We start from the raw sequence: 26,521 nt of genomic DNA on the forward strand, positions 1-26,521 counted from the left end.
TGATCACTACCGTCTAAGACAGCCGATAATTTGTAAATATCTGAGGTATAAACGCTACGGTCCCAGTTTGCATTAATTATATTCAAAGCCCTTTGGGAAGTTGATTCGTGATTGTCTGGACATTTTTGCAAGATTTCGTCTGGCCCGTCTTTACGTTGTCGTCAGGACATGTGCTTGGCAGGAACCATGAGAATGGAGAAAGGGCCTGTCACAATTGATATGGGGGGTCTGTTACATGGTGTTTACTGTCGAGACAAGTGGGAGAAGATTGTCTAATTCACAGATATACAGTTAAACAGACTGGCTATCTCATATTGCTTGAAATGTAGATAATGATTAAGTTCATGAGATCTCTTGTTGTGGCCTTGTACAAGGGATGTTAGTTAATCAGAACTCTTCATCTCAAACCATTGGCCCTGATGATGCATACAGCAGCCTTCAGAACTCTTCATCTCAGACCATTGGCCCTGATGATGCATACAGCAGCCTTGGTTTTCCCTCCTAAGACATGGTTCTGGTTGTTGGCCATAATAGGTTTATTACAAAAGTCTTTATTTCATTTCCAAATTAAGTTCTTTGCTGTGCTGATGTATGCAATAGCCATTGTACATGTAGTCTTAGTTTTCAGTCCTTATGATGACACATTTGTTGACCCTGATAATGTTTACAGTATTCTTTGATTTCCGTCTGTCACCTTGGTTTTTGCCATTGCTTTCCGTCACCTTGGTTGTTGCCATTGCTTTCCGTCACCTTGGTTGTTGCCATTGTTTTCCGTCACCTTGGTTGTTGCCATTGCTTTCCGCACCTTGGTTGTTCCCTTGAGAACGTCTACCACAGCCTTGGTTTTCCCTGTTACACAATATCAGTGGTTGTGAGCCTGGATGTTCCCTTGCGAACGTCTACCACAGCCTTGGTTTTCCCTGTTACACAATATCAGTGGTTGTTAGTCTGGATGTTGTTCCTGCAGTCATCCTCTGTTACTGTTCACAGCATTCTTCATTTTACCTCTTAGGGATCCCTGTCCCAATGCAGGCTTCATTTTTGTGTACATAGAGTGAGCCCATCTCAATTTGGTTTTGGATATAACCTGGCACAAATGGACCAGGGCACTTCTGCTGACAAGGTAGCTCTGTTGGTAAGAGGGAGTACAATGTGTTAATATTTAGGTCCAGGGTTTGAATCCTGGTGTAGCCCGCAGATTTTTTATTCACAGAACACTGTTTTAAATATGTTTTTATTTCATCTTTATTTTTTTGTATAAAAAAATTCCTGCAAGGTATGGTTTTCTTCAAAAAATGATTTATAAAAACTATAAATATGCCGGATTTTTTTTTTCCAATCCACAGTTTCAGTTTTTGGGTACGGTACAGGGATTCTTAATACAGGGTTGTTGGTCCTGACGATGCTTGCAGCATTGTTTCCGGTCCATTGGCATCGTTTCTACTGAAGGCAGGGTTGTTACTTTGGTTCAATAGCAATGTTAGACTAAGCAGCCTTAAAATGTTTTCCGTTGGAAGATGCATCTGCCATCCAGATAATTGTGGAATTTTTAATCCTCTTTTAATCTTATTGATTATATGAACTAAATATAAACAATGTTTAATTGAGTTACCTAAAGCAGACATTTTGTTATAGATTCAGTCCGTTAATGAAACAAAATCATCCCAAAGTTACTATTATTATCTAGAACATGTTTATTTACTGCCGAGGGCCTACAGTATATTGCAATATGACCGTATACGTCAATGGTTTTAGGATTGGCAATGACGTTTCACCCTCTCAATATTTAATCGGAATTGTATAAGCTATACATCCAGACTGATGCTAGCATGTTCTACTATGGCCTTTTTATGCCACCTTCCCCCTTGGTCTGTTTGTTGGTATGCAGACCCAGTTCGCTGGTCACCAATTAATCAGAACCTAGCAGGAAACAAAGGGAGCTACGTAATGTATTGGTGCTTGGTTGCCGATTTCCTGTGTTTGGTTAGTAATAGGTTGTTATGGAGACAGGGAGGATGGGTAATGGATGTGGTTGACAGGTCACATGACGCGTCAAAGACAGGCAGGTTTATGTTTCATGACCGAAGTGTCATCATCCTCGAGAAAATCTTCCAATTATGATATGGTTTTTAATAATAATTGACTCTGGACGAAGACATCCTTCGAATGGAAATGACCATTTAGGAGTTTCTGTGATTGGTGCTACTGAAATGGCTTCGCAGTAGTTATATAGGTAATCAATTGACTAGCCTGCAGTTCGTTAGCATTAACAGTGTTGGGAAGAAACACAACAAAGGAAAAAAATATTTTATAATGCAGCATGCAAAATATCAAAGTTATAACATCATAATTAGATCAGTGACATATCATGACAACATTGGCTTTAAAAAATAAATGTATTGTACCTTTCAAATTTCATGTCTATGTAAAGGAGAAAAGCCAAAAACTGATTGAGGCCCCTAGGCTTTTCTCCTGCTTAAAACACAGTAACCCTTCGTATTTTTGTGTGTTAAGAACGGACAGCTACTGAACATTTTACAGTTAATGAAGTCCATAATGAAGTCTGGATACTGTGTGGGTCGTTCTCTGTCTACATGTAGTCTGGATACTGTGTTGGTCGTTCTCTGTCGACACCTAGTCTGGATACTGTGTTGGTCGTTCTGTCTACATGTAGTCTGGATACTGTGTTGGTCGTTCTCTGTCTACACGTAGTCTGGATACTGTGTTTGTCGTTCTCTGTCTACATGTAGTCTGGTTACTGTGTTGGTCGTTCTGTCTACACGTAGTCTGGATACTGTCTTTGTCGTTCTCTGTCTACACGTAGTGTGGATTCGGTGTTGGTCGTTCTCTGTCTACAGGTAGTCTGGATACTGCGTTGGTCGTTCTCTGTCTACACGTAGTCTTGATACTGTGTTTGTCGTTCTCTGTCTACACGTAGTGTGGATTCGGTGTTGGTCGTTCTCTGTCTACAGGTAGTCTGGATACTGTGTTGGTCGTTTTGTCTACATGTAGTCTGGATACTGCGTTGGTCGTTCTCTGTCTACACGTAGTCTTGATACTGTGTTTGTCGTTCTCTGTCTACACGTAGTGTGGATTCGGTGTTGGTCGTTCTCTGTCTACATGTAGTCTGGTTACTGTGTTGGTCGTTCTCTGTCTACATGTAGTCTGGTTACTGTGTTGGTCGTTCTGTCTACACGTAGTCTGGATTCTGTGTTGGTCGTTCTGTCTACATGCAGTCATGATACTGTGTTGGTCGTTCTGTGTCTCCACGTAGTCTGGATACTGTGTTGGTTGTTCTCTGTCTACATGTAGTCTGGTTACTGTGTTGGTCGTTCTGTCTACACGTAGTCTGGATTCTGTGGTGGTCGTTCTGTCTACATGTAGTCATGATACTGTGTTGGTCGTTCTCTGTCTGCACGTAGTCTGGATACTGTGTTTGTCGTTCTCTTTCTACACGTAGTCTGGATTCTTTTTTGGTCGTTCTCTGTCTGCATGTAGTCTGGATACTGTGTTGGTGGTTCTCTGTCTACACGTAGTCTGGTTACTGTGTTGGTCGTTCTGTCTACACGTAGTCTGGATACTGTGATGGTCGTTCTCTGTCTACACGTAGTGTGGATTCTGTGTTGGTCGTTCTCTGTCTACCCGTAGTCTGGATACTGTGTTGGTGGTTCTCTGTCTACACGTAGTCTGGATACTGTCTTTGTCGTTCTCTGTCTACACGTAGTCGGGATACTGCGATGGGGAGTCTGTTTTCCTTGGTGGTCAGTAACTTCCTTTACTATATGTAACCTTGACCAGCTGAATTATTACACCAGGATGACCGCTGTTGATACATTTCTATTGCCATGATGACACATGTTTTACACAAGACTACTGGATACTGTGTTGGTCGTTCTCTGTCTACAGGTAGTCTGGATACTGCGTTGGTCGTTCTCTGTCTACACGTAGTCTGGATACTGTGTTGGTCGTTCTCTGTCTACACGTAGTCGGGATACTGCGATGGTGAGCCTGTTTTCCTTGGTGGTCAGTAACTTCCTTTACTATATGTAACCTTGACCAGCTGAATTATTACACCAGGATGACCACTGTTGATACATTTCTATTGCCAAGATGACACATGTTTTACACAAGACTACCCCTGTCATTCACTTAGCTGGTCATCAGTGTTGCTCGCTTTGCTGACCATCAGTGTGGCTAAAGCTTCCTTGACCAGCAATGCATGTAGCTTCCTTGACCAGCAATACATGTAGCTTCCTTGACCATCCATCTGGACTTGATATGTGTGTCTGCTTCCTCGACCAGCTAACCTGGTGATACTTAACCTTATAGCACTAAACTATCAAGTTTTGCCAACTGAGATAGTAGAGGAGAAAAATGACACATTTTTGATATACTCGGGGTAATACTTCCAGTTTACAGGGAGTCATAGAAACCGGTGCATGTATACTAAACTATATCCAAGATTGATTCAGTATCTGGCGCTACCAACTCTGACACAAACACACTAAACTAAACTCCTTAGTATGTACGAGACCAATGTAATCCAGATCATGTAGAATAATTGAATTTCTGGCTATCTAGCCTTGGCCCTAATGAACTTGGAAATCATTTGTATAGAACACAGTATGACCAACACTATTAAGCGGATGAACAAATCTCCAGCTACCTTGACCTTCACCGATGACCAGTAAATATGACACAAGTTTATTTGGAGTTAATCATAACATGTCATACTGTTTATTTAGTGGCTATAATACCAACTGTTTAAGAGTCTGGAAAACAGTTTCGGACCCAGCAATCTTTCATAATTTAAAAAAATTAATCCAAGTCATTTGTTTCTGTTATTCATTCATCCATTCATGACTGCAATCAATATTTCTAGAACATGGTCACTATGCAAATGTGAATCCGTCTATTCTGATTCAGCTCCAATCCCATTCGTTCCACCTCACCTCAGCTTCTGTCTTTCTTTCAATTTTTGATCCCTAAAGTTCCATTGAAAATAATGTTGTTTTTTTTCGAATATGTACTCTACACACAGCCGAGGTATTAACTCAACATTCACCCCTAAAGACTCATTTGAACTCTTCCCATTTAAAGATTGGACTAGTTCATTATAAAATTCCAGGGGTGGATGAGTTAACCATGTAAGACTGATACCAATGATATTGTTACTTAAAATCCACTGCATAAGTTCTTCCCTCTTTTTCTCTGTCTCTCTGTCTCTCTGTCTCTGTCTCTGTCTCTGTCTCTGAATTTTGTCGAGTTTGCTCCCATGACTCTCTACAGTAATTGTTCTTTATATTTTATTTCACTACAAAAAAAAAACAACACATTTTGGAGATAATGAAAAACAAAAGAGGATCAAATATTTGTCAGAATATGTGTCGAGGGAAGCCTGTGCTGCTTTGACCGGGGCTAGGAGGTGAATAATTATACTATTGACATCACTCTGCTTGTATGTTATTAACTTTGGCATTTCATTGTATAGCTTGATTCTATAGTTTAAGAGATAATTTGTCTCCTTGTAAAGTATAAACCGATGCGTTTAATTTGTTGGTTTTAATTGCGTTATTTAATCATGATAGTGAGGATTTTTAACAGTTACATCTTTCAGACGACATAATGATGGTTAAATGAAATATTGCTTAAGGATATCGGCTTCGTTTATGTGATATTTACCTCTTACTTCCATACTGCAAAACCTGTATGTATGAAACACTTTGGACTTAATTAACTCCTTCACCCCTGAAGACACATCTGCACCCTTCCAATTCAAAGGTTGGAATAGTTCATTATGAGATTTTAGGGGTGAATGAGTTAATGGATGAGAAGTTTTAGACTGGCCCCATCTTTAGAATATTTAATATAATTAGAAAAGAATGAGACTCCAGTAGTTTAAACTAAGGCGAGATAAGCTAGTAGGAGAATGCAGCATGACAATTCTTTACAAATATCTAGGGCTGGTAGCCAGTCTAAACACACTTGAAAGGTATGTGATCATGTATGTCTTGATATTTCCCAGGTTGTTGTGAATCATAACAAAACACTGATTAAAAAATAAATAAAAGGGAGCTTACTCTTGCTCGAATCACCTATTTATATCTTAAGCTAAACAAATATGATTTGCAAAATATTCACTCTAGCATTAACTTACAAGCTTCAAAACCCTCAGTTGTAGGGATGTTACAAGCCAGTTATGCTGTTAACATTATCAGGGGTATTTGACATTTAAAAATCACACATACCACAGATTGGTAAAGGAGCTGAGCTTTTGAAACACCTTGGAAACCTTGTGATGAAAAAACCTTATCCATACACACAGCAAACTGCTTTATAATCTTGTTGTTTGAGGGTTTTTTCTCATCTTATTACAACAGTACTCGTAATTTTACCTCTTCATGATCTGATTTCAACATAAACTGTCATAGATTGAGTGATGCCATGCATACACTACCAGAGTTATCTGACTTTGTCTAACATTTCCTCAGGCTTGAATTACTTCCCTTCAGCTGTTCATACCAGCAGTTGAAATGATATTTTTATAATCAGATGGAGATATGCTTACCAGAGTTATCTAACTTTGTGGAACATCTCTTCGTGGTAGAGTTACTTCCCTTGAGCTGTTGAAGTTGTCGCTGAAGTAATATTTATCTGGCTGAAGTTCAGGACCAGTGCTCTGACCAATAAACCGTTGGTTAATTATCAGTACTCCCAGGTCCTCATGGTCTGATTGTAGGACATTAGGTAAATCACTAGTTCTAATACAATCATCTTACATATACCACTTATGAAAGCCTGGCTATTTGGCTTGACTAGGTGTTGGTTGAGAGGTCTCCACTTTATATCAGCTTTGTTTAATTAACCCTTTCACCACTGTAGACCATAATGGACACATCCATATCAATGCATAGTAGAGTCTACTTAAGGTAATAGGATTGTGTCACCATTTCTCAGTAGAATTCTTCAAATTTTGTAGTTATATTGCTTTGAAGTAAAGAAAATGTTCTGCCACAAAAAAAATATAGGTTGTCAGAATTTTAAGGATTTTAAATGGAAATGTATGTAAAAAGGAGTGATTTTTGAAAAAAAAATGAAAGACACAATATATTTACAAAATAATGTCACTAAAAATGATACTGACATATATTAGTACTGCATTAATATATATCAATTTAATAAAAGCTGAAATTGTGTAAAATTAATNGGGAAATTGTGATACTGTCTCCCTCCATTGGATTTTCAACTAAGGATGTACTTCCTGTTTCCGTTTATCAATACACTCCAATGACCTTAAGTTACATAGGGGTGAAAGGGTGAAGCATCCTAAGATTATTTTACAACACAATGTTTGTCAATCATTTCAATGCAATCTACAATGTTGTATTGTTACTCACTCATTTCCTTAAAACCATTTCATTTGAAAAAGAAAAAAAACTTTTGATCAGAAAATCTGAAATTCTGTTCATGTTTATCAATCCTGACAACAATCATTGTTTGTAGACTTTAAACACTGCAGATATTTTGTAATACAGCAGCTTATGTTTCATTCCAAATCAGTATCTTTCTTCCCCTGTACACAGTTCAAGTCATTCAGATTATATGTTTATACTTTATATCCTCCCTCAAAGATATAATCTTGACTGATCAGTTTTAGTTGGGTTCGGATCTCTAAATTTTTGTTTTTGTTTTATATCCATTTTCTATTTACCATTCACACAAATTTGGTTTCAGACAAAATGCTAGGTATATGTGAGTGTTATTCCCCTTTTCACATTCTTGTTTGTAGCAGTATAGGTCAAGGCTAAGATACTGAATGTGCTCATAAATAGAAGCTATATGAACTGTCAATCTTTATACTACAATGCCAAAATAGACTCTCACCCTCTCGTCACTGGCAACCAATGTCATGCTCAGGTGATAAAAATTCTACGAAGTAGGCACAGGCCTAAAAAATAATACGATTGAGTAAAATACCGAAAAAATCCAGAAATAATCCAATAGCAGGAGAGCTTAATGTTTCTGAGTTGTTATTGTGAACTTGCTGTTTTGATTAAAATGTTCAAATTTGATATTCTCATCAGATACAGCAAACAGTCTAGATCACACTTCGAACCAATGAAACTGTTGGTTAGGAAATGGGCTAGAAGTCCAAATGACTGAAAATGTCAAGTAGCACATTCGACATTCACATTTGATTAAAAAGTCAATTCGGAAGTATTCTAGTTTAAGACTTAATCATGAAGTTAAACCCGTTAAAAATATGGGTCTCAACCTTCCAATTTGAAAGAAATGTTTTAGGTGCCAAAAAATAATTTGGATTCATGGCCCCCATTTCAGGGACTGTACAACATACAGTTGTTTGTCGTAGAGTAACAGATGGTCTCTTACAAGGTGATGACTGTCTTATGAAAACGGACATCCTTTGTTGTGGTAATTTATAGCAGTATGCTAATTTCTACCTGGGATCAACAACAAACTATTGTTTTCTGATATAGTTTGCTTTGTTTGTGTTTTACGTCCTATTAACAGCTATGGTAATTTAACGACGTGCCAGGTGGTGGTGGTGGAGGAAAGCCGGAGTTCTCCGAGAAAAAACCACCGACCTACGGCCAGTACCTAGCAACTGCCCCACGTAGGCCTCGAACCTGCGACCCAGTGGTGGCGGGCCAGTGTTAGCAAAATGTCAGACCCCTTATTGCCACCTTGGCCCCCCCCGATATTGTCAAACGCACTGATCTTTAGTCTCACAATCACAATGAAGTTGTGACCCTGATGCATAGTTGCAAACTCTCCCTATTTAGAAGGGAGACTCCCAGTTTTTCACCCTTAAATATTATGCTCCCAATCAGTGAATATACTGAACTATTCCTACATTCTAAGATCTAAGATTTCATCTGAAAGGACAACTAAAAATAATCCATTTTAAAAGGTTAATTTGTCTCTAGAGGGTATATACACACATTTTATTTATGTTTTGAATTTTTAACATACAGATTCTCCCTCATGGCAATTTCAAAAGGTTTGCAAGTATCCTGATGAAAACAGTGAACTCTTCTTTGTTTTTCTCTCTCTGTGATATAATATTGATAATTTACTTGTATAGATTAGTTGTTTGGTATTGATAATGTTTATCTGTCTTGTGTGTTATTGCCAGTAACATTTTTGGATCCATTATTTGATGATGATAAAGATTTTTTTCTAATCCATTTTCTGAAGTTGATAAAGAATAATTGGCTGTTTGTTGTCTGGTATTGTCTTTTACTGCTAGCAGTGTTGAGTTTGTGTAATTTATTTTTTGCTCTACAGGCAATTGTCTCTTTCCGATTCAAGTGTATTGACTTGGGTTTTTGCTTGTAAGTGTTAAAGTTTTTTCTGTCCAATATCTAAAGTTGAGCATGAACGTTTCTGGCTTCTTTAGGCGCCAACTGACGTACAGTTCATTTTCAGTTTGTAAATACAATCATCTGACATTGTTATGAGAGGAACATCATTCCTGGTGGAAGTCATGAATCTGACAGAAAATTGCGCTGAGTTCTTGTTAGAGGGTAGTTCGCCAGGAGTTACTTTAGAAAATAGTTTTTGGTTTGAAGTTATGAAATTGATTTTACAGTTGTTGTACATGATTTACTGCAGTATTTGGCTCCATAATTTGGTGATAAAATTCATATTTCTGATTTAATAGAAGCCAGATAGGAGTCATTAAAGCTGTGTATGCAGCTCCCCGAGTCCTACAAAGTCTGGCGCAGAGAGACTGCAAGTGCCTGCTGGGATGGCACAGGAAATGCGATAAATCATCCGAGGAATATCGTAATCATGACCACTTAAATGTTACATATAAAATTAGGTTTTTACTGTCAAGAGTTTGACTCATTCCTTAGGCATTAAATTGTAGTGTTTATATGAACAGAATACTTCAACACAGCCTGACCAGCTATCAGACTGGCTCAGCACTATAGACAGGTCTTATACACGTAATCAAGCTTATAAAATGTTTTTGCAGTTTTTGCAGTTTTTGTTTTACCTCTATACCTGTACCACACAAGCCTAATATCCGTTAGTTGCAATATTTTTTCATGACGGTAGTATTATGTATCAAAGAAGAAATGTGTTGTTTTGATATTTAGTTACACCAAGAATACATATATTGATTATTTTCGATTTTTGCACTTTGTTGGCCTGACAAGGCAAGTCGTTATCTTTGTATACCTACGTCATTACAGCTGCAAACATAAGGTATCAAGGCACAGTTTTTATACTGGTGTGAAGTGATTGAAGATTGTGGCATAGGGGCTAGATACACTGGGGTAGAACTGACTGAAGATTGTAACAGGGGCTAGATATACTGGGGTAGAACTGACTGAAGATTGTAACATAGGGGCTAGATATACTGGGGTAGAACTGACTGAAGATTGTAACATAGAGGCTAGATATACTGGGGTAGAACTGACTGAAGATTGTAACATAGAGGCTAGATATACTGGGGTAGAACTGACTGAAGATTGTAACATAGAGGCTAGATACACTGGGGTAGAACTGACTGAAGATTGTAACATAGAGGCTAGATACACTGGGGTAGAACTGGAACTGGAACTTTGTGTTTTAAGTCCTATTAACAGCTATGGTCATTTAAAGACATGCCAGGTTTTAGTGGTCGAAGAAAGCATGAGTTCCCGGAGAAAAAAACACTTACCTACGGTCAGTACCTTGCAACTGCCGAACATAGGTCTGGAACCTGGGGGCTGGTTTAGACACATTTTGACACATCAAATATGTACTGGGGCGGGCCTGGAATAGGGGACATACCTCTTTCTTACTTGGGTCTATAACATTTGGGCATTGCTATGTAGGTGACAAACCCATTTTTCAGGCAGGGTATATTTTGACCAGGGCTTGTTTAAGGAACAGACCCTATACATACAAGGGCAGGGTACATGTACGCAGGGCAGACTGATGACTTACAGCGGGAGGGTACATAAGGACACAGCAGGTGTGGCAGACAGACCCATTACTTAAATGGGTGGGTTACACTAGGGTGAGTGTAGGGACACACACACTTCTTACTGGGGCAGACAACATTTTGGCACTTCAGCAAAAAACATATCGCTGAAATGAAATTTCTTTTTTCACAATGAGGAGCTGATCAGATGCTGATTGCTACATCTGATATTGTACCAAGGGTAAAGGGCAATAACTCCCATTGTTTGATCCAAAAAGATTTCAGATAATAGGTAGGAATGTAGAGGGATACAGTGAATAGAGGGCTGTCAGTATAAATTTATTGTGGTGGGGATACACAAGGCTGTTGTGTTACTGTGTAGTATGTATCTCCAGACATTATACAGACCACCTGTGTGTATAAACATCTCATTTATTGCATATGTAAAATGTCTAACAGGTTAGTGTAACCCCTCTACCACCCAGCTTCTGGCCTCATTCTCTTCTACAACACCAAATAACAAAATGTAACCCCCAACCACAAGGCTTCTCTCCCATTCCTCCCCTAAACACTTCCTTACAGTATAGGGAACCCTTTCATCAAATTATTACACAAATAACTACTGTCGATATTTAAATAAACACCTGGTTTTGATTAAACTGATGAAACCTCTTTGTGTGTAATATGACTAGGAATTATGTACAAACCATGTGTTGTAGTAAAGTCTGCTGTGGTAAAGGCTTATGATTATGTAATAGTCATATAGTTGATTGATAAATGGTGACCATTAAATTTGTGATGGTGGAAACCAAAATTCTTTTCAGTGTGGTATGTTCTCCTTAACAAATATTTCAACTTTTGAGTTGTCGTTGTACCCTAAGCCACCTGTCGTGCTCTCATGGTACCTTTAGTCTCCTGTTTAGCTCTTCTGGTTCCTAAGTCTCCTGTTGAGTTGTCCTTGTACCCTAAGCTACCTGTCAAGCACTTGTGGTACCTAAAGTCTCCTGCTGAGCTTTCATGGTACCTTAAGCCACCTGTCGAGCTCTTGTGATACCTTAAGTCTCCTGTCTAGCACTTGCGGTACCTGAAGTCTCCTGCTGAGCTCTCATGGTAACTTTAGTCTCCTGTCTAGCACTTGTGGTACCTGAAGTCTCCTGCTGAGCTTTTGTGGTACCTTAAGTCTCCTGTCGAGCACTTGTGGTACCTTAAGTCTCCTGCTGAGCTGTCATGGTACCTTAAGCCACCTGTCGAGCACTTGCGATACCTTAAGTCTCATCCTGAGCTTTCATGGTACCTTAAGCCACCAGTCTAGCACTTGTGGTACCTGAAGTCTCCTGCCCAGCTTTCATGGTACCTTAAGCCACCTGTCAAGCTATTGTGGTACCTTAAGTCTCCTGTTGAGTTGTCCTTGTACCCTAAGCCACCTGTCGAGCACTTGTGGTACCTTAAGTCTCCCGCTGAGCTTTCATGGTACCTTATGCCACCTGTCGAGATCTTGTGGTACTTGAAGTCTCCTGCTGAGCTCTCATGGTAACTTAAGTCTCCTGTCAAGCTCTTATGGTACCTTAAGTCTCCTGCTGAGCTTTCATGGTACCTTAAGCCACCTGTCGAGCTCTTGTGGTACCTGAAATCTCCGGCTGAGCTTTCATGGTACCTTAAGCCACCTGTCGAGCACTTGTGGTACCTGAAGTCTCCCGCTGAGCTTTCATGGTACCTTAATTAAGCCACCTGTTGAGCTCTTGTGGTACCTGAAGTCTCCTGCTGAGCTTTCATGGTACCTTCATTAAGCCACCTGTCGAGCTCTTGTGGTACCTGAGGTCTCCGGCTGAGCTTTCATGGTACCTTAATTAAGCCACCTGTCGAGCACTTGGGGTACCTGAAGTCTCCTGCTGAGCTTTCATGGTACCTTAATTAAGCCACCTGTCGAGCTCTTGTGATACCTGAAGTGTCCTGCTGAGCTTTGATGGTACCTTAAGCCACCTGTCGAGCACTTGTGGTACCTGAAGTCTCCTGCCAAGCTCTTGTGGTACCTTTAGCCTCCTATGGAGATATACCAAATACGTAATGGCAGTACTGTTTAGGGGCAGACGAATTATTGGGGCTGCATACACTGGCACAGTTAGTGTAGGGGACAGACTTATTTCTTACAGGGCTGGGTACATTATAAGGCTATTGTTAGGAACAGACCCATTACTGGTGCAGGGGACCACCCCATTATTTACAGGGAGTTGTGTAATTGTATTAGAAAGTAGAGACAGGGAATTGTGTAACAATGTACCAGAACACAATTATATTTGAGAGAGACATTGACCTATTGTAAAGTATGACAACAATCTGATGTGATAGCGGGGAGATTTTATAAACTCTGATTGTTCTGCAATGTATGGGGTGATTGTTTTTTCCTTAAAGGCAATAAAGATAGTTTTACAGGGTAGTAACCTCCATACACAATTCCTCTGATGAATAGCCCTTACACTGACCGATAAAACCAATGTTTATAATATGTTTAGGACTATTCCCTTCTTTATGGAAACAGCGATGAGTATTTTAGTAGACAGATGATAACGGCTGGCTTCCGTAGTGATGGATAGAGTATATGTTCTTTTGTGACAGCAGCTCCCACTGGGCTCCACCCCTCAAGGGGAGATCACCCCCACTGGTGGCCATGTCTAATGTTTCCAACCATATCATTTTATGACAAATTTCTTCCCAGGTTTGATCGTAAAATGAAATAGATAGACATATTTCTATAAATGATTTCCTGGACCTGTCATCAGCCATTCAAAATCGCTGGGATATGTAACATAAATCAGGGTCATGTCGTTGATCTAGATCATTAAAATGTTTATATGTCATTGGTCTGCAGGTAATGACTGGTTCCATGTAACCAAGTATACATACGATACAGAGTAAACACAGCCATTCCTGCCTTTAACCCACTGGGTCTGGCAGTGGACTGCGATTTCTCTCCAGATAAAAATGTCAAAAAGGGCACGAAACTACACAATCTGCTGTTTCATCTATGTATCCAGCATAAAGACACTGTATCGTGAAACAGGAATGTCAGTCCCCGACTGTTCAGTGTATAAGATACACGAAAATCACATTCTTCAGTTTTGTTTTCCTGTAGAGTTTGCATGCCAGTACAGTAAAAACACCTTTTTAATATATACAGCTCAGTCAAACTAAATATCGGTCTTGTATGGACCACAAAACATCTCACTACCTGTTTTACTTGTATTGGCGATTTACCTCAGTTTTTACATAAAAATTCTGTTTGGTAACGCAGAACTTCGGTCACTCCCCATATACAAATTTGATGATATTCAACATTTTTGTTATTTCTAAATGGAAATGAAGATCATATGAATTAGACTTGATTTGAATGATCAATATGTGATTTGTATTCAAATTTGAAAAAAAAAAAGTTTCATTTGAACAATTGAATTAAATTGTCTCACTTTGCTAAAATATATTGAACTTCTTGACCTGAGTCAATGAATAATTTATATGAACTGGAAAGTCAGTGATACAGTAAACCTTCCTTGTTATGTGCCTAATCACGACAGGTGACTAATTGATAACTAGTAGTTAATAGACGAAGGTTACCAACATTCCATATCTATAATTGACACGTTGTCAAGGTCAGGGCGTTTGTCAGTAACATTGACAGCCTGTAAAGGTCAATGATTAGTAAAAATAACTTACGCAGATAGAGAAGATAAGTATTATGTGACCCGACTTTGAATTGGTATTGACACAACAGTATTCCTGTGGACTGACACGTTACACGTCCCAAAGTCAGTTATTATCTATATCTAATTTAAAACACACAAAAAAACACAGTATGTATTGACAATAACAGTTATAGGCAGTTCTTATTAACACCGTGCTTTACAGAAAATGTTAGACCTTTAGAAACTGGCAGGGTTAAGATGAATGACGATAACTGTACAAGAAATAGATTGTAAATGTGATCAAGAGATGGCCCTGCGCTGGTAACAAACAAGGTCATCGAGACCCTGTATACATTGTCTGTGGAGGAACATGTGTTTTGGATGGAATTTGTTCCAGCAGTGATAAGAGTGACATTAACAGGTAGTTCCTATGTAACCCCTGGTCCTTAAAGTCAAAAGACATTCTGTTTAGAGGCCCTAGGTATGGAAAGTCGAGAGATATTCCGTTAAGAGACCCTAGATATGGAAAGTCGAGAGATATTCCATTAAGAGGCCCTAGGTATGGAAAGTCGAGAGATATTCCGTTTAGAGGCCCTAGGTATGGAAAGTCGAGAGATATTCCGTTTAGAGGCCCTAGGTATGGACAGGAAAGTCGAGATATATTGCGTTTAGAGGCCCTAGGTATGGACAGTAAAGTCCAGAGATATTCCGTTTAGTGGCCCTAGGTGTGGACAGTAAAGTCCAGAGATATTCCGTTTACCCTAGGTATGGACAGGAAAGTCGAGATATATTGCGTTTAGAGGCCGTAGGTATGGACAGTAAAGTCCAGAGATATTCTGTTTAGGGGCCCTAGGTGTGGGCAGTACAGTCCAGAGATATGCCGTTTAGAGGCCCTAGGTGTGGACAGTAAAATCCAGAGATATTCCGTTTAGAGGCCCTAGGTGTGGGCAGTAAAGTCCAGAGATATTCCGTTTAGTGGCCCTAGGTGTGGACAGTAAAGTCCAGAGATATTCTGTTTAGAGGCTCTAGGTGTGGGCAGTAAAGTCCAGAGATATTCCTTTTAGAGGCCCTAGGTATGGACAGTAAAGTCCAGAGATATTCCGTTTACCCTAGGTATGGACAGGAAAGTCGAGATATATTGCGTTTAGAGGCCGTAGGTATGGACAGTAAAGTCCAGAGATATTCTGTTTAGGGGCCCTAGGTGTGGGCAGTAAAGTCCAGAGATATTCCGTTTAGGGGCCCTAGGTATGGACAGTAAAGTCCAGGGATATTCCGTTTAGAGGCCCTAGGTGTGGACAGGAAAGTCCAGAGATATTCCGTTTAGAGGCCCTTGGTGTGGACAGTAAAGTCCAGAGATATTCTGTTTAGGGGCCCTAGGTGTGGGCAGTACAGTCCAGAGATATGCCGTTTAGAGGCCCTAGGTGTGGACAGTAAAGGCCAGAGATATTCCGTTTAGAGGCCCTAGGTATGGACAGTAAAGTCCAGAGATATTCCGTTTAGTGGCCCTAGGTGTGGACAGTAAAGTCCAGAGATATTCCGTTTAGTGGCCCTAGGTGTGGACAGTAAAGTCCAGAGATATTCTGTTTAGGGGCCCTAGGTGTGGGCAGTACAGTCCAGAGATATGCCGTTTAGAGGCCCTAGGTGTGGACAGTAAAATCCAGAGATATTCCGTTTAGAGGCCCTGGGTGTGGACAGTAAAGTCCAGAGATATTCTGTTTAGGGGCCCTAGGTGTGGGCAGTAAAGTCCAGGGATATTCCGTTTAGGGGCCCTAGGTATGGACAGTAAAGTCCAGAGATATTCCGTTTACCCTAGGTATGGACAGGAAAGTCGAGATATATTGCGTTTAGAGGCCGTAGGTATGGACAGTAAAGTCCAGAGATATTCCGTTTACCCTAGGTATGGACAGGAAAGTCGAGATATATTGCGTTTAGAGGCCCTAGGTATGGACAGGAAAGTCCAGAGATATTCCGTTTAGAGGCCCTCGGTATGGACAGTAAAGTCCAGAGATATTCCGTTTAGAGGTCCTAGGTGTGGACAGTAAAATCCAGAGATATTCCGTTTAGAGGCCCTAGGTATGGAAAGCCGAGAGATATTCCGTTTAGAGGCCCTAGGTGTTGACAGTAAAGTCCAGAGATATTCCGTTTACCCTAGGTATGGACAGGAAAGTCGAGATATATTGCGTTTAGAGGCCCTAGGTATGGACAGTAAAGTCCAGAGATATTCTGTTTAGGGGCCCTAGGTGTGGGCAGTACAGTCCAGAGATATGCCGTTTAGAGGCCCTAGGTGTGGACAGTAAAGGCCAGAGATATTCCGTTTAGAGGCCCTAGGTATGGGCAGTAAAGTCCAGGGATATTCTGTTTAGAGGCCCTAGGTGTGGGCAGTAAAGTCCAGAGATATTCCGTTTAGAGGCCCTAGGTGTGGGCAGTATAGGCGTAGTACAAGGATTACTCAGCTCAGCGAAATGTCAGCAGGATGTCCTGTTCCTCTGTGTCAACAAAAGTTGATATTTCTGTGTTCTCATTTTATTTGCTATCAATTAGACTTGCCCCCATCTTTAGAATATTGAATTATTTAAAAGAAATAATAAACTCTAATAATTTTGATTACTTGGATGTGTGATTCTCTAACTAAGGGAGATAAGCTAGTAGTATAATGCAGCTAGGAAATTCTTCATAAAAACTGTCAAGCTATCAATTGATTTTATTATTCAGAGACATTAAGACGGTGACCATTTTTCACCAATATTTCTGAAAAGAAAAACATGGCGGATGGGATTATTGAAAGCTTTGTCCGTCATGTTTGTTGATCATTTTGTCCTGACATTAACAGATATGATTTAATTTGCTAAGTTAACACGACCAGTTATGGACTTTATTAAAATTTGCTAACACGACCAGTTATGGACTTTATTAAAATTTGCTAACACAACCAGATTTTGACTTTATTAAAATTTGCTAACATGACCAGATTTTGACTGGTACAAACTTTCAAACACAACCAGAAATCTAACTCAAAGAAATTTGCTAACTTCAGTTAGGTTATTGCAATAAAATATGCACTTTGTTTCCTACCTATATACATTCTAATTGCTCTTGCCTTGCTTGACAATTTATTCGTAAACCAGTTTGAGGAACTATATGGTGAGCACATTCGTAACAATGCTTTTTGTTTTATTTGCAGGTAAGTGATGTTGGTGTTATATTGAGGTGAGAGGTGTACATGAGTAGGTGTTCTTGGTGACCCTAACTGTCACGTTCGTTACAGGTAAGTGAGTGACAGGTGTTACAGGTAAGTGAGTGACAGGTGTGTGTCCCCGTGCACAGTTCTGATGGGAAACAACTGTCTGGATATTCCTGGGTGTGTTCATGTCAACATGACAGCTTTATGTGAACCTTTTTATTTCAGATTACGTAAACTTTAAAGGATTAAAACTTGGGTCATGTTATAAGCATTATGTTGAAACTGAGATTGCCTGTAATGTCATGAAGACTGATGCATATACGAGTTGCCATGACGAAATATATTGTAAGCATATGCGTATATTTCAACGTTTTGGAATGGATCCAAGGCTTAAAACCTAGTATATACCCAATGTGCCTTTTCTGTATTTAGGGCATATTTATTACCCACCTAAACAGATAAAAAGGTATTGTCAATAATGAACTATGGGTATTTTGTTTAGATGGATCAGCCTCTGAGACAGCTAGTCTGACTACTGCACCAGGGGTTTGTCTGATATAGAGTTACCGTGCAGCCATTACCAACTTTCACTTCCTGTGTTGTTTTACAGATTAATTTGGCCAAATTTGCTCCGGTATTATATTGGTTCCCCTGATAGGTATGGCCTGCTTGTAACGGTATGCAAAGCTGCAGCATGTCATCTTTACAGGCAGATCAAAGAGCGCAGGCTAGTGCATTGATGTGCACAGGGAATCCGCCCCCCTATGGGAGCTATTTATCCAATGCTTTTGATCGAGGTCAGAGGTCACTTTCGTCCTCAATATGGAGGATACATTTGGTACAGTGTTAATCTAAGTTGTAGGTGTTGTGATCGGATCCAGTCTGCACATGGTAAAATAATTAAGCATGAAAGGAGGAGAGTTTCATAATTTTCACACTGCCTTTAATTTTCATAATTTGGTGTCACCGTTTTTTGGAATTCCTATTCCAGTGTTGGATGATTGGTATTGCCCCTGTTGGTGCTATCAGAGGATACATTAGGTTTGATTTCTGTCTAGAAGTCAGTGTGTCACTTAGTCCTGGGCTGATCATGATCGATTATAATCGAAAATTGATCAGTTTGCCCTTTCTGATTCCAATTCTATTATTGATATAATCAGTTCTTTATCAAAATCAAAGTGTTAAATGTTTTCAATGTAGAAATTCATTGAGAGTCGTATATATCTTATGATTACTGTATGATTGATAAAACTGCACAAAAATTGCTTGAAATCCATTCCTTGTAAAAGAACGAAACCTAGTGTATAATTAACAGCTCTATTGATGTAATAATAGTGTTCTCATTTTGTTTGGTTATTTAGTTCCGTAAAATTATGAATCGATTATGCAATAGATCTTTGATCAGTTCACTACTTTCGATTACAAACCGATTATTGATTATGATTTAAACCAATTGCCCGTCACTTTGTCCTGATAATTTCTCTAAAACTCTTGCCTCTGACAATGGCCAAATTATGTTTATGAATTCCTTACAGGATGTCATAGTGTTGCATACCAAAAACAGGTCTTTTGCCCCGCTTTATATAGAGTTATTGCCCTTTGTTCATTTTTGATTGCTGACTTTGTCAGGCGGTGGGGGGCTGTGGATTGCTTGCAACACTTGGCCTTGTTCAGGTTATTGCCAACACACACCTTGATTGACCATACATATCTGACATTCCTGGGGATGAATGTTTTCTGATCTCTTGTGTGACTGTCTTTAAAGACAGCTGACAGCCTTTCATTAGAGGGTCAATTATCTTACTTGCTGATGACAAGGCTATGCTTAGTATTAAGCCAAGTGCGTTGTTAGATTCCTTCTACAAACACTTTTGTTGGCATTTCTTCCTAAGAGAAATATATTTTGGTGGGCTTATTATCAAGCATGGGCCTGTTGCCGGATTAATACGGTAATATGAAATGGTCAAATCCATGTATCTGGTTAAGAAAAAAATGTTTTGTGTATATCTGGTTTATCCATAAGTGCTGGATGAATTATACTTTCATTAATGATGCCGTAAGACAGCTCTACTGATTACATGGTATGATGTTACGGATGCTGAATTTGACCTAAATGTTTTGCTTCATTGCACTCTGTACCATTTACATGTACATTGGAACTGTGTATCTCATTACGACTTGTCTATTGAGTGATGGACATTGATGATAGTCTTCTTGTACTTTTGAGGGTGTGCAGGCACCATATGACTTAAGGGTCCCCGTACCAGTACAAAAAAAAGTATAACTAAGTATCAGATGAAGATGAAACGAACAAATCACAGTGTTTCGAACCCTGGACTTCAGATTGTTAAACTGTCGCTCCTACCGATTGAGTTATCTGGTCTACGAAATTAACCTGGCTGTACTGTGCTACAGTTTTATCCAAACGGAAGTTAAGGGGAGGTCACTGTATATGGGAAAATAATACAGCGCAGTGGTACAGGGATCCTTAAATAAAACACAGACGAGCTGAAAAGTGTCCACAATGTTTAATATTACATATCACGAGGACATATCACATGATGATGCTATTACTTCATACTACAATTACAGCATCTGTGTCCCTACACATCTGTGTCCCTACACAAGTTATAGCACAACACATACTCACAAGATTTGTTCCCTTAGCTCATTCACCCGTGAAATTTCATAATGAACTATTCCAACCTTTGAATTGGAAGAGTTCGTATGTGTTTTCAGGGGTGAATGAGTTAAAAGAGTTTTTGTGACCAGCTGTAAGTTGAGGTTTTACCGTGATATTCCCCTCCAAAGTTTACTCATGCATAATCAATCATCTCAGCTGTGGTATAATTTAGTTATTGGAGAACATGTTGAAGAAAGATTGAGAGAAAGGTAGGTTTTTTTTCTCTCCTGGCCGTCCTCACTTCCACTGGTTGAGTGCCAGATCTCTGTTTAATATGGGTGTACCCCAATAACTCAATCTAAAGCATTTAGCTTCAATCTGGGACTTATTTTCTCAGATATCCAAATTGACAAAAGTTCCAAATTGAATAAAATGCATTAAAAATCCATTTTTAGTGAGCAATGGTGGCTGAGCTGTGCCAATCTCCTGTATGTGTTCTACCGCGACATGCATCGAAATCAAAGCCGATTTGGTGCGCAAATCAAACAAAATGCTCACCTCCCGGAGACTGTAAGTGATATGAACTCCTGGGATTCATATACAACCAAGGCGATCACTCATTATCCCTTCCAAGGTTACATGCTAATCAAAATTGTTGTTTTCTTTAATGATATAGATTTTATAATGCAAAGTTTATGGTAGTCAACCCTTTTAATTATGAACTAATAATTGCTTACTTATATTTCAATCATGTTTTGTTATTAACTTTCACTAGGTTATCTTTGTTTTTATAAGGAGGGAGTTCCGAGGTAATTTCAGTGGTATATTTGGAAGTTTGAACTCCCGTATGGAGGACTTTATAGATTTATATACAATCAAGTTTTAATGCGAAATTATTGCCGCGGGAATTTAGCAGAGCAGGAAAGAAGATGACTTTTAATCTGGAATTGGTTGTGCTACGTTTGGGTAATCTGTTGCCATGTCAACTGATTTATCTTAATAATTCTCAAGTTGTGTAACTTATAGAACTCAGGTTGATAGAAAGAAGCCTGCTGGTCTATGATAACAGTTCACTGGTGATAGAAGGAAGGGCTCCACTGATAGGGAGGGTGTTCTGTGGAGTCATTGACAACCACTGTCTAGTTATAGAGAGCACCAGTGAGGGGAGGGTGTTCCCTGGATAGAGGGCACCACTGATGGGGAGATTGTTGTGTAGAGTCAGTGGCCACCACTGTCTAGTGATAGAGGACACCACTGATGGGGAGGTTGTTCTGTAGAGTCAGTAGCCACCACTGTCTAGTGATAGAGGGCGCCACTGATGGGAAGAATGTTCTGTAGAGTCAGTGGCCACCACTGTCTAGTGATAGAGGACGCCACTGATGGGGAGAATGTTCTGTGGAGTCAGTAACCACCACTGTCTAGTGATAGAGGGTGCCACTGATGGGGAGGTTGTTCTGTGGAGTCAGTGGCCACCACTGTTTAGTGATAGAGGGGGCCACTGATGGGGAGAATGTTCTGTGGAGTCAGTGTCCACCACTGTCTAGTGATAGAGGGCGCCACTGATGGGAAGAATGTTCTGTAGAGTCAGTGGCCACCACTGTCTAGTGATAGAGGGCGCCACTGATGGGGAGATTGTTCTGTGGAGTCAGTGGCCACCACTGTTTAGTGATAGAGGGTGCCACTGATGGGGAGAATGTTCTGTGGAGTCAGTGGCCACCACTGTTTAGTGGTAGAGGGTGCCACTGATGGGGAGAATGTTCTGTGGAGTCAGTGGCCACCACTGTCTAGTGATAGAGGGCGCCACTGATGGAGATGGACTGTTCTGTGGAATCATTGTACAGTTAATCAAATTTTGTAGAGATATTATACTGAAACTTTACCATTTGTAAATATATTTCTCGTCTGTTCAAAAATGGTTGTGAAATCTGTTTAAATATTTTGTGTTTACCCTTAAAATCTGTATTTCGAAATGAAATTTCTGATTAAGGAATGGATGATTTATTATGCATGTTTCATTATAATTACAAATTCTTTGAAAAATCCAAAAACACCACAGTTTGGAAAGTGTGGAGAATATATTCTCCTTGAACTTAAGCTTTCTATGACACAGTTCAGAGTAATACGCTTTCTTAGACTCCTACTTTATAACATACAATTATTTGTGGTGTACATACATTCTTGGTTTAAGTGGTTCCCATTTGAACCACGAAAATAAATACAACTAATTTAATTGATAAACTTGTCTACTGTTTGTTAATATAGGATATCCACTGAAATGTGTACCACAAGACAGTCTAAATAGCTTCTAACCAGGAATGAAAGTACCCACGAACATTTCATGTTATATAGTACCTGATGTGAGAAATGGAAGGAAAGTGACTACAGTCATTACTTCAACGAAGCGAACTACATTTACTGCTTTATTTGTGAGCTGTAGACATAGACATAAAGTTGAGAGAAAAGTGGAGGAGGAAACCTGTATTCTAACTCTTTATGAAAACATACAGACTTTTGAAGTCAGTTTCTATAAGTGCACAAAGTGTTGTTCAACCTGCTTCATTGCATAACTTATCATGTTCACAGCGAAGTGAAAGTTTACGTATACCTTTGTAATTCCACCAGGCTCATCTTCAGTCATTGAAGTCTTTTTATAATGCAATTGATGAAATCTCAAAATATACGGACCATTTGAATATCCATGGTAATGTTTATAAACATCATATGATTTATGACATCACTAGCAGGGTGTGTCTAAACTGTTCGAACTTGAAGCATTAACATGATAAGAATTTCCATTGCTAAGCAACCAGCTCCGAACCCGTTTGCCACGTTGTAATGTGTCGTAACGACACATGATGAGTTTTTTGAAGGTCATTTTGAAGGTCTTGTTGAACATGGTGTAGATGATGGGATTGAGCGTGCTGGACACCCAGCCCAGCCACACGGAACCTGCTATTAGGTTGTTGTCGAAGTCACATGAGGTACACAACACAGTGAGGATGTTAACAATGAAGAAAGGGGCCCAGCACACCACAAATAGAATAAACACAACTCCTATGACCTTTGAGGCCTTCTTCTCGGTGTGTACATCATTTTCCTTCTGCATGGCTTCCTTTTTCATCAGCAGTATACTGGCTGCCTTGATCACTAACTGGTGCTTTTTCACGAGTCCCTGAAGTGACGAGGTACCTGCAGAAGCGGCAGTGTGTGTCCACAGGGGAGAGGGACTGCCACCATTAGACCCAGGGTTAGGGGAACTGTCCCTCGACCACAAGGTGCTACTAGGACTATTTCCATTGGATGGTGGAACTTCCTCTGTCCTCAAGTGAGTCACTTTCCGTCTCTCCCCACGCCCATCTCCCCGTCCCTCCCCCCGTCCCTCCCCCCGACGACCTCCCCCTGAGTGGCTACTGGAATTTTGATTGTGCCGACGATGATGGCTATGTATTGGGAATGAAATGCTTGACTTAATAAGAGGTTTGCGCTGTATGATGGGTGTTGTATCCTGACTACACTCTTGGTCCTCTACCGGACAGCTTCGTGTCCGTCGTGCCGAAAACTTCACCCGAGGACGCTGTTTGTTTGGCTTGCGACTGAGTGACCGACGTATCATTGGTTGGCCCTCCACCCGTCCGGACTTACACTTGTTACACTGACCGATGAGGAGATATAGTGTAAAGCTATATGAAATTACCATTATGGTCAGCGGGATGAAGAAAGCACAGATGGACCCATAAATGATAAAATTCTGATTGGTCAATACACATTGGCTGTCATTCAGCACATTGGACTGTTCTATAAATCCTAGAATTGTGATTGGACTACAGATTGCCAGGGCAATGACCCACACCAGAATAATTTTCAAGATTACCACAGATTTTGATTTGTTTCGCGTTGCTAATGGATATCGTATGGCCATATACCTTTCCAATGAAATCGTACACAGATGAAGAATTGATGAAGTACTCATGAGAACATCCGCAGTCACATACAGATCACAGATGATTGGTCCAAACAGCCAGTAACCTACCAATAGAAAAAAAATTGACATCATGATATGATTCAGTGAAAGTTTTTGGATTTAGCCAATAGATTACTGGCATGTATTCAAAGGTTCAAACAGAAACTTAATAATGTAATTAAAATAGATATTTTTACGATTTAGAATTTTTCTCAATAACTGAAATTCTGAAATATATTTTGATGATATCTCACACAACATATATATGATACAATTTATTACGTAGATATAAACAACTGGCGCACTGATAAGAGCGTAAAAGTATGAAGATAAAGTTAAAATAAAATATAGCCGTAGTGATGAAAAAGACAAACTTGGTTGGAATTCATATTTTATTGTGTAGAACGTAAGATAAGCTGTAAATACATTGTTCTTTCCGCCAATCAATCCACATGACAAATGGAAATAGTTTACGTAATGTCATTAGGTCTGCGATAACTCAATCAGACAATAAAGTAGAGAGTCAGGCAGGGGAGGTAATCATTGGTTAACATCGTAATAGCAGAGACCCAAAACTGTCCTTCAGGACTCTATGTGGGGTGTGTAATCTCTCAGGGGAAAACGGAAACAGATTTAATGTAAAATAGGGTACACCAATAAAAGTGATTGATATGGGGATGTTTCGTCATATTTAAGTTGCTATTATTGTTTCTAAATCTGACTCCCTCGATCATCAGTGTATATTGAAGGGTTCGAGGAATTATACTTCGGTGGCTGCATGCAAGCAAGTGCTGTTTTATAACAATGTCAGGCTTAATAGATGAAAATCATTGATGATAAATCTATTTAGCCGTTTCACCCCTATGCAACTTCAGTAGACTCTACCAGCATTGATCTGGATTAGTCCAATATGGTATACAGTGGTTAAAGGGTTAAACAAGAAAACCAAACCTTTCTAAGAATAAAATACATGCACAATATACATAATACAAATTTAAATTATAAATTGTTAATTGATACCTATATAAACAATAATTAAATGAATTGAATATTTGGGCTAAAATACCAGACTTAATGATTTAAAAATATAATTTACAGTTTCGCCACTTAGTTATACAGGGATAGTTATTGAAAATAGGAAATGAAACACAGTCATATGTAAGTCAATGATTTACAATCGATCCAGATAATCACAGAATCGTGATGTGTATGGATATATTAACAAAGTATGTTTTAGATCTGTAGTCAGTGAATACGAGAGTTGAGAGATGTATATATATTTACGTTGAAATAGGTATTATTATGTTTTGTTAGGAGAGGTGCTAGCAGATATGATGGAGATATAGGTAAACATTTCTTCCTACCAAGTGGCAGGGTTATCAGCCTGCAGCTACAGAATACATATCTATTCCCACAGATAGCTTATCCTAACAGAGTCTGATCAGCTAGATACAGGCATGAGGCCTTTCTCCTGTTAGACCAGATAGTACTGGCTGGCCGATACTATAGGTAGAGAGCTGAGGCCTGGGATATGGGCCAGGAGTATATTCCAGTGGGAATATCTGCTAATATTCTCGTTCTGCATGGAAGCCATGCTAATGTTTTATGAGGTGTCCATGATGTCTTATACAACCATGTACCATTTTTAATTTCCTTTACAAACTACTTCAAACGCCGGCCGTAGGAATACGGTTTGCTTGTGAACACCACCCCCAAGACATCACTGATGGCCCGCTTACTGTCTACAAATATTTTGACATGCCTTTAAGGTTTGTGAACAGATGAGCTACACTAGGCTTGTGAGTCCATCTCCTCAAGTGTTCGGGATGATTTACATTTTATGAGAAGGATTCTGAGTAAAGTATAAACAGAGTAAAAGGGTGGTGTTTTTTAACGAGGACGAGGAGGTTCCGCATCAAAGATGGATCCCTGGATGTGGTCCGGGTGCCACATAGCAGGGTTCTTTGTATATTGATAACCCATATGTAGACTCTCTTCTGAGACAATGTGGTACTTACGATATTACCTGCAGCAGTATTTTAATTATGATGTGACTACAAGCTTACACATTAAGTACACATCACATTATGTTTTACCTCATCATTTTCTCAAGTAGGAGGCCCACATACATACCCTCCCC

General features: G+C 39.5%; 2 protein-coding genes across 4 annotated transcripts in view; one reads left to right on the plus strand and one right to left on the minus strand.

Annotated features, from left to right (window-relative positions):
- Positions 1 to 26,521, plus strand: part of LOC110452240 (26S proteasome non-ATPase regulatory subunit 1-like) — a 244,652-nt gene that overhangs the window by 120,600 nt on the left and 97,531 nt on the right. The window lies entirely within an intron of this gene.
- LOC110452242 (5-hydroxytryptamine receptor 2B-like) overlaps positions 20,319 to 26,521 on the minus strand; it is a 49,070-nt gene continuing 42,867 nt past the window's right edge. For all 3 annotated transcript variants that reach the window (XM_021500625.1, XM_021500624.1, XM_021500622.1), the window contains exon 3: positions 20,319 to 24,446. In XM_021500625.1, coding sequence (XP_021356300.1) covers positions 23,158 to 24,446 — 1,289 coding nt within the window. In that variant the 3' untranslated portion in view covers positions 20,319 to 23,157. The remainder of the gene's footprint in view (positions 24,447 to 26,521) is intronic.

Source organism: Mizuhopecten yessoensis, unplaced genomic scaffold (assembly GCF_002113885.1).
Source record: "Mizuhopecten yessoensis strain PY_sf001 unplaced genomic scaffold, ASM211388v2 scaffold6505, whole genome shotgun sequence".
In the NCBI taxonomy this organism is placed as follows: Eukaryota; Metazoa; Mollusca; class Bivalvia; order Pectinida; family Pectinidae; genus Mizuhopecten; species Mizuhopecten yessoensis.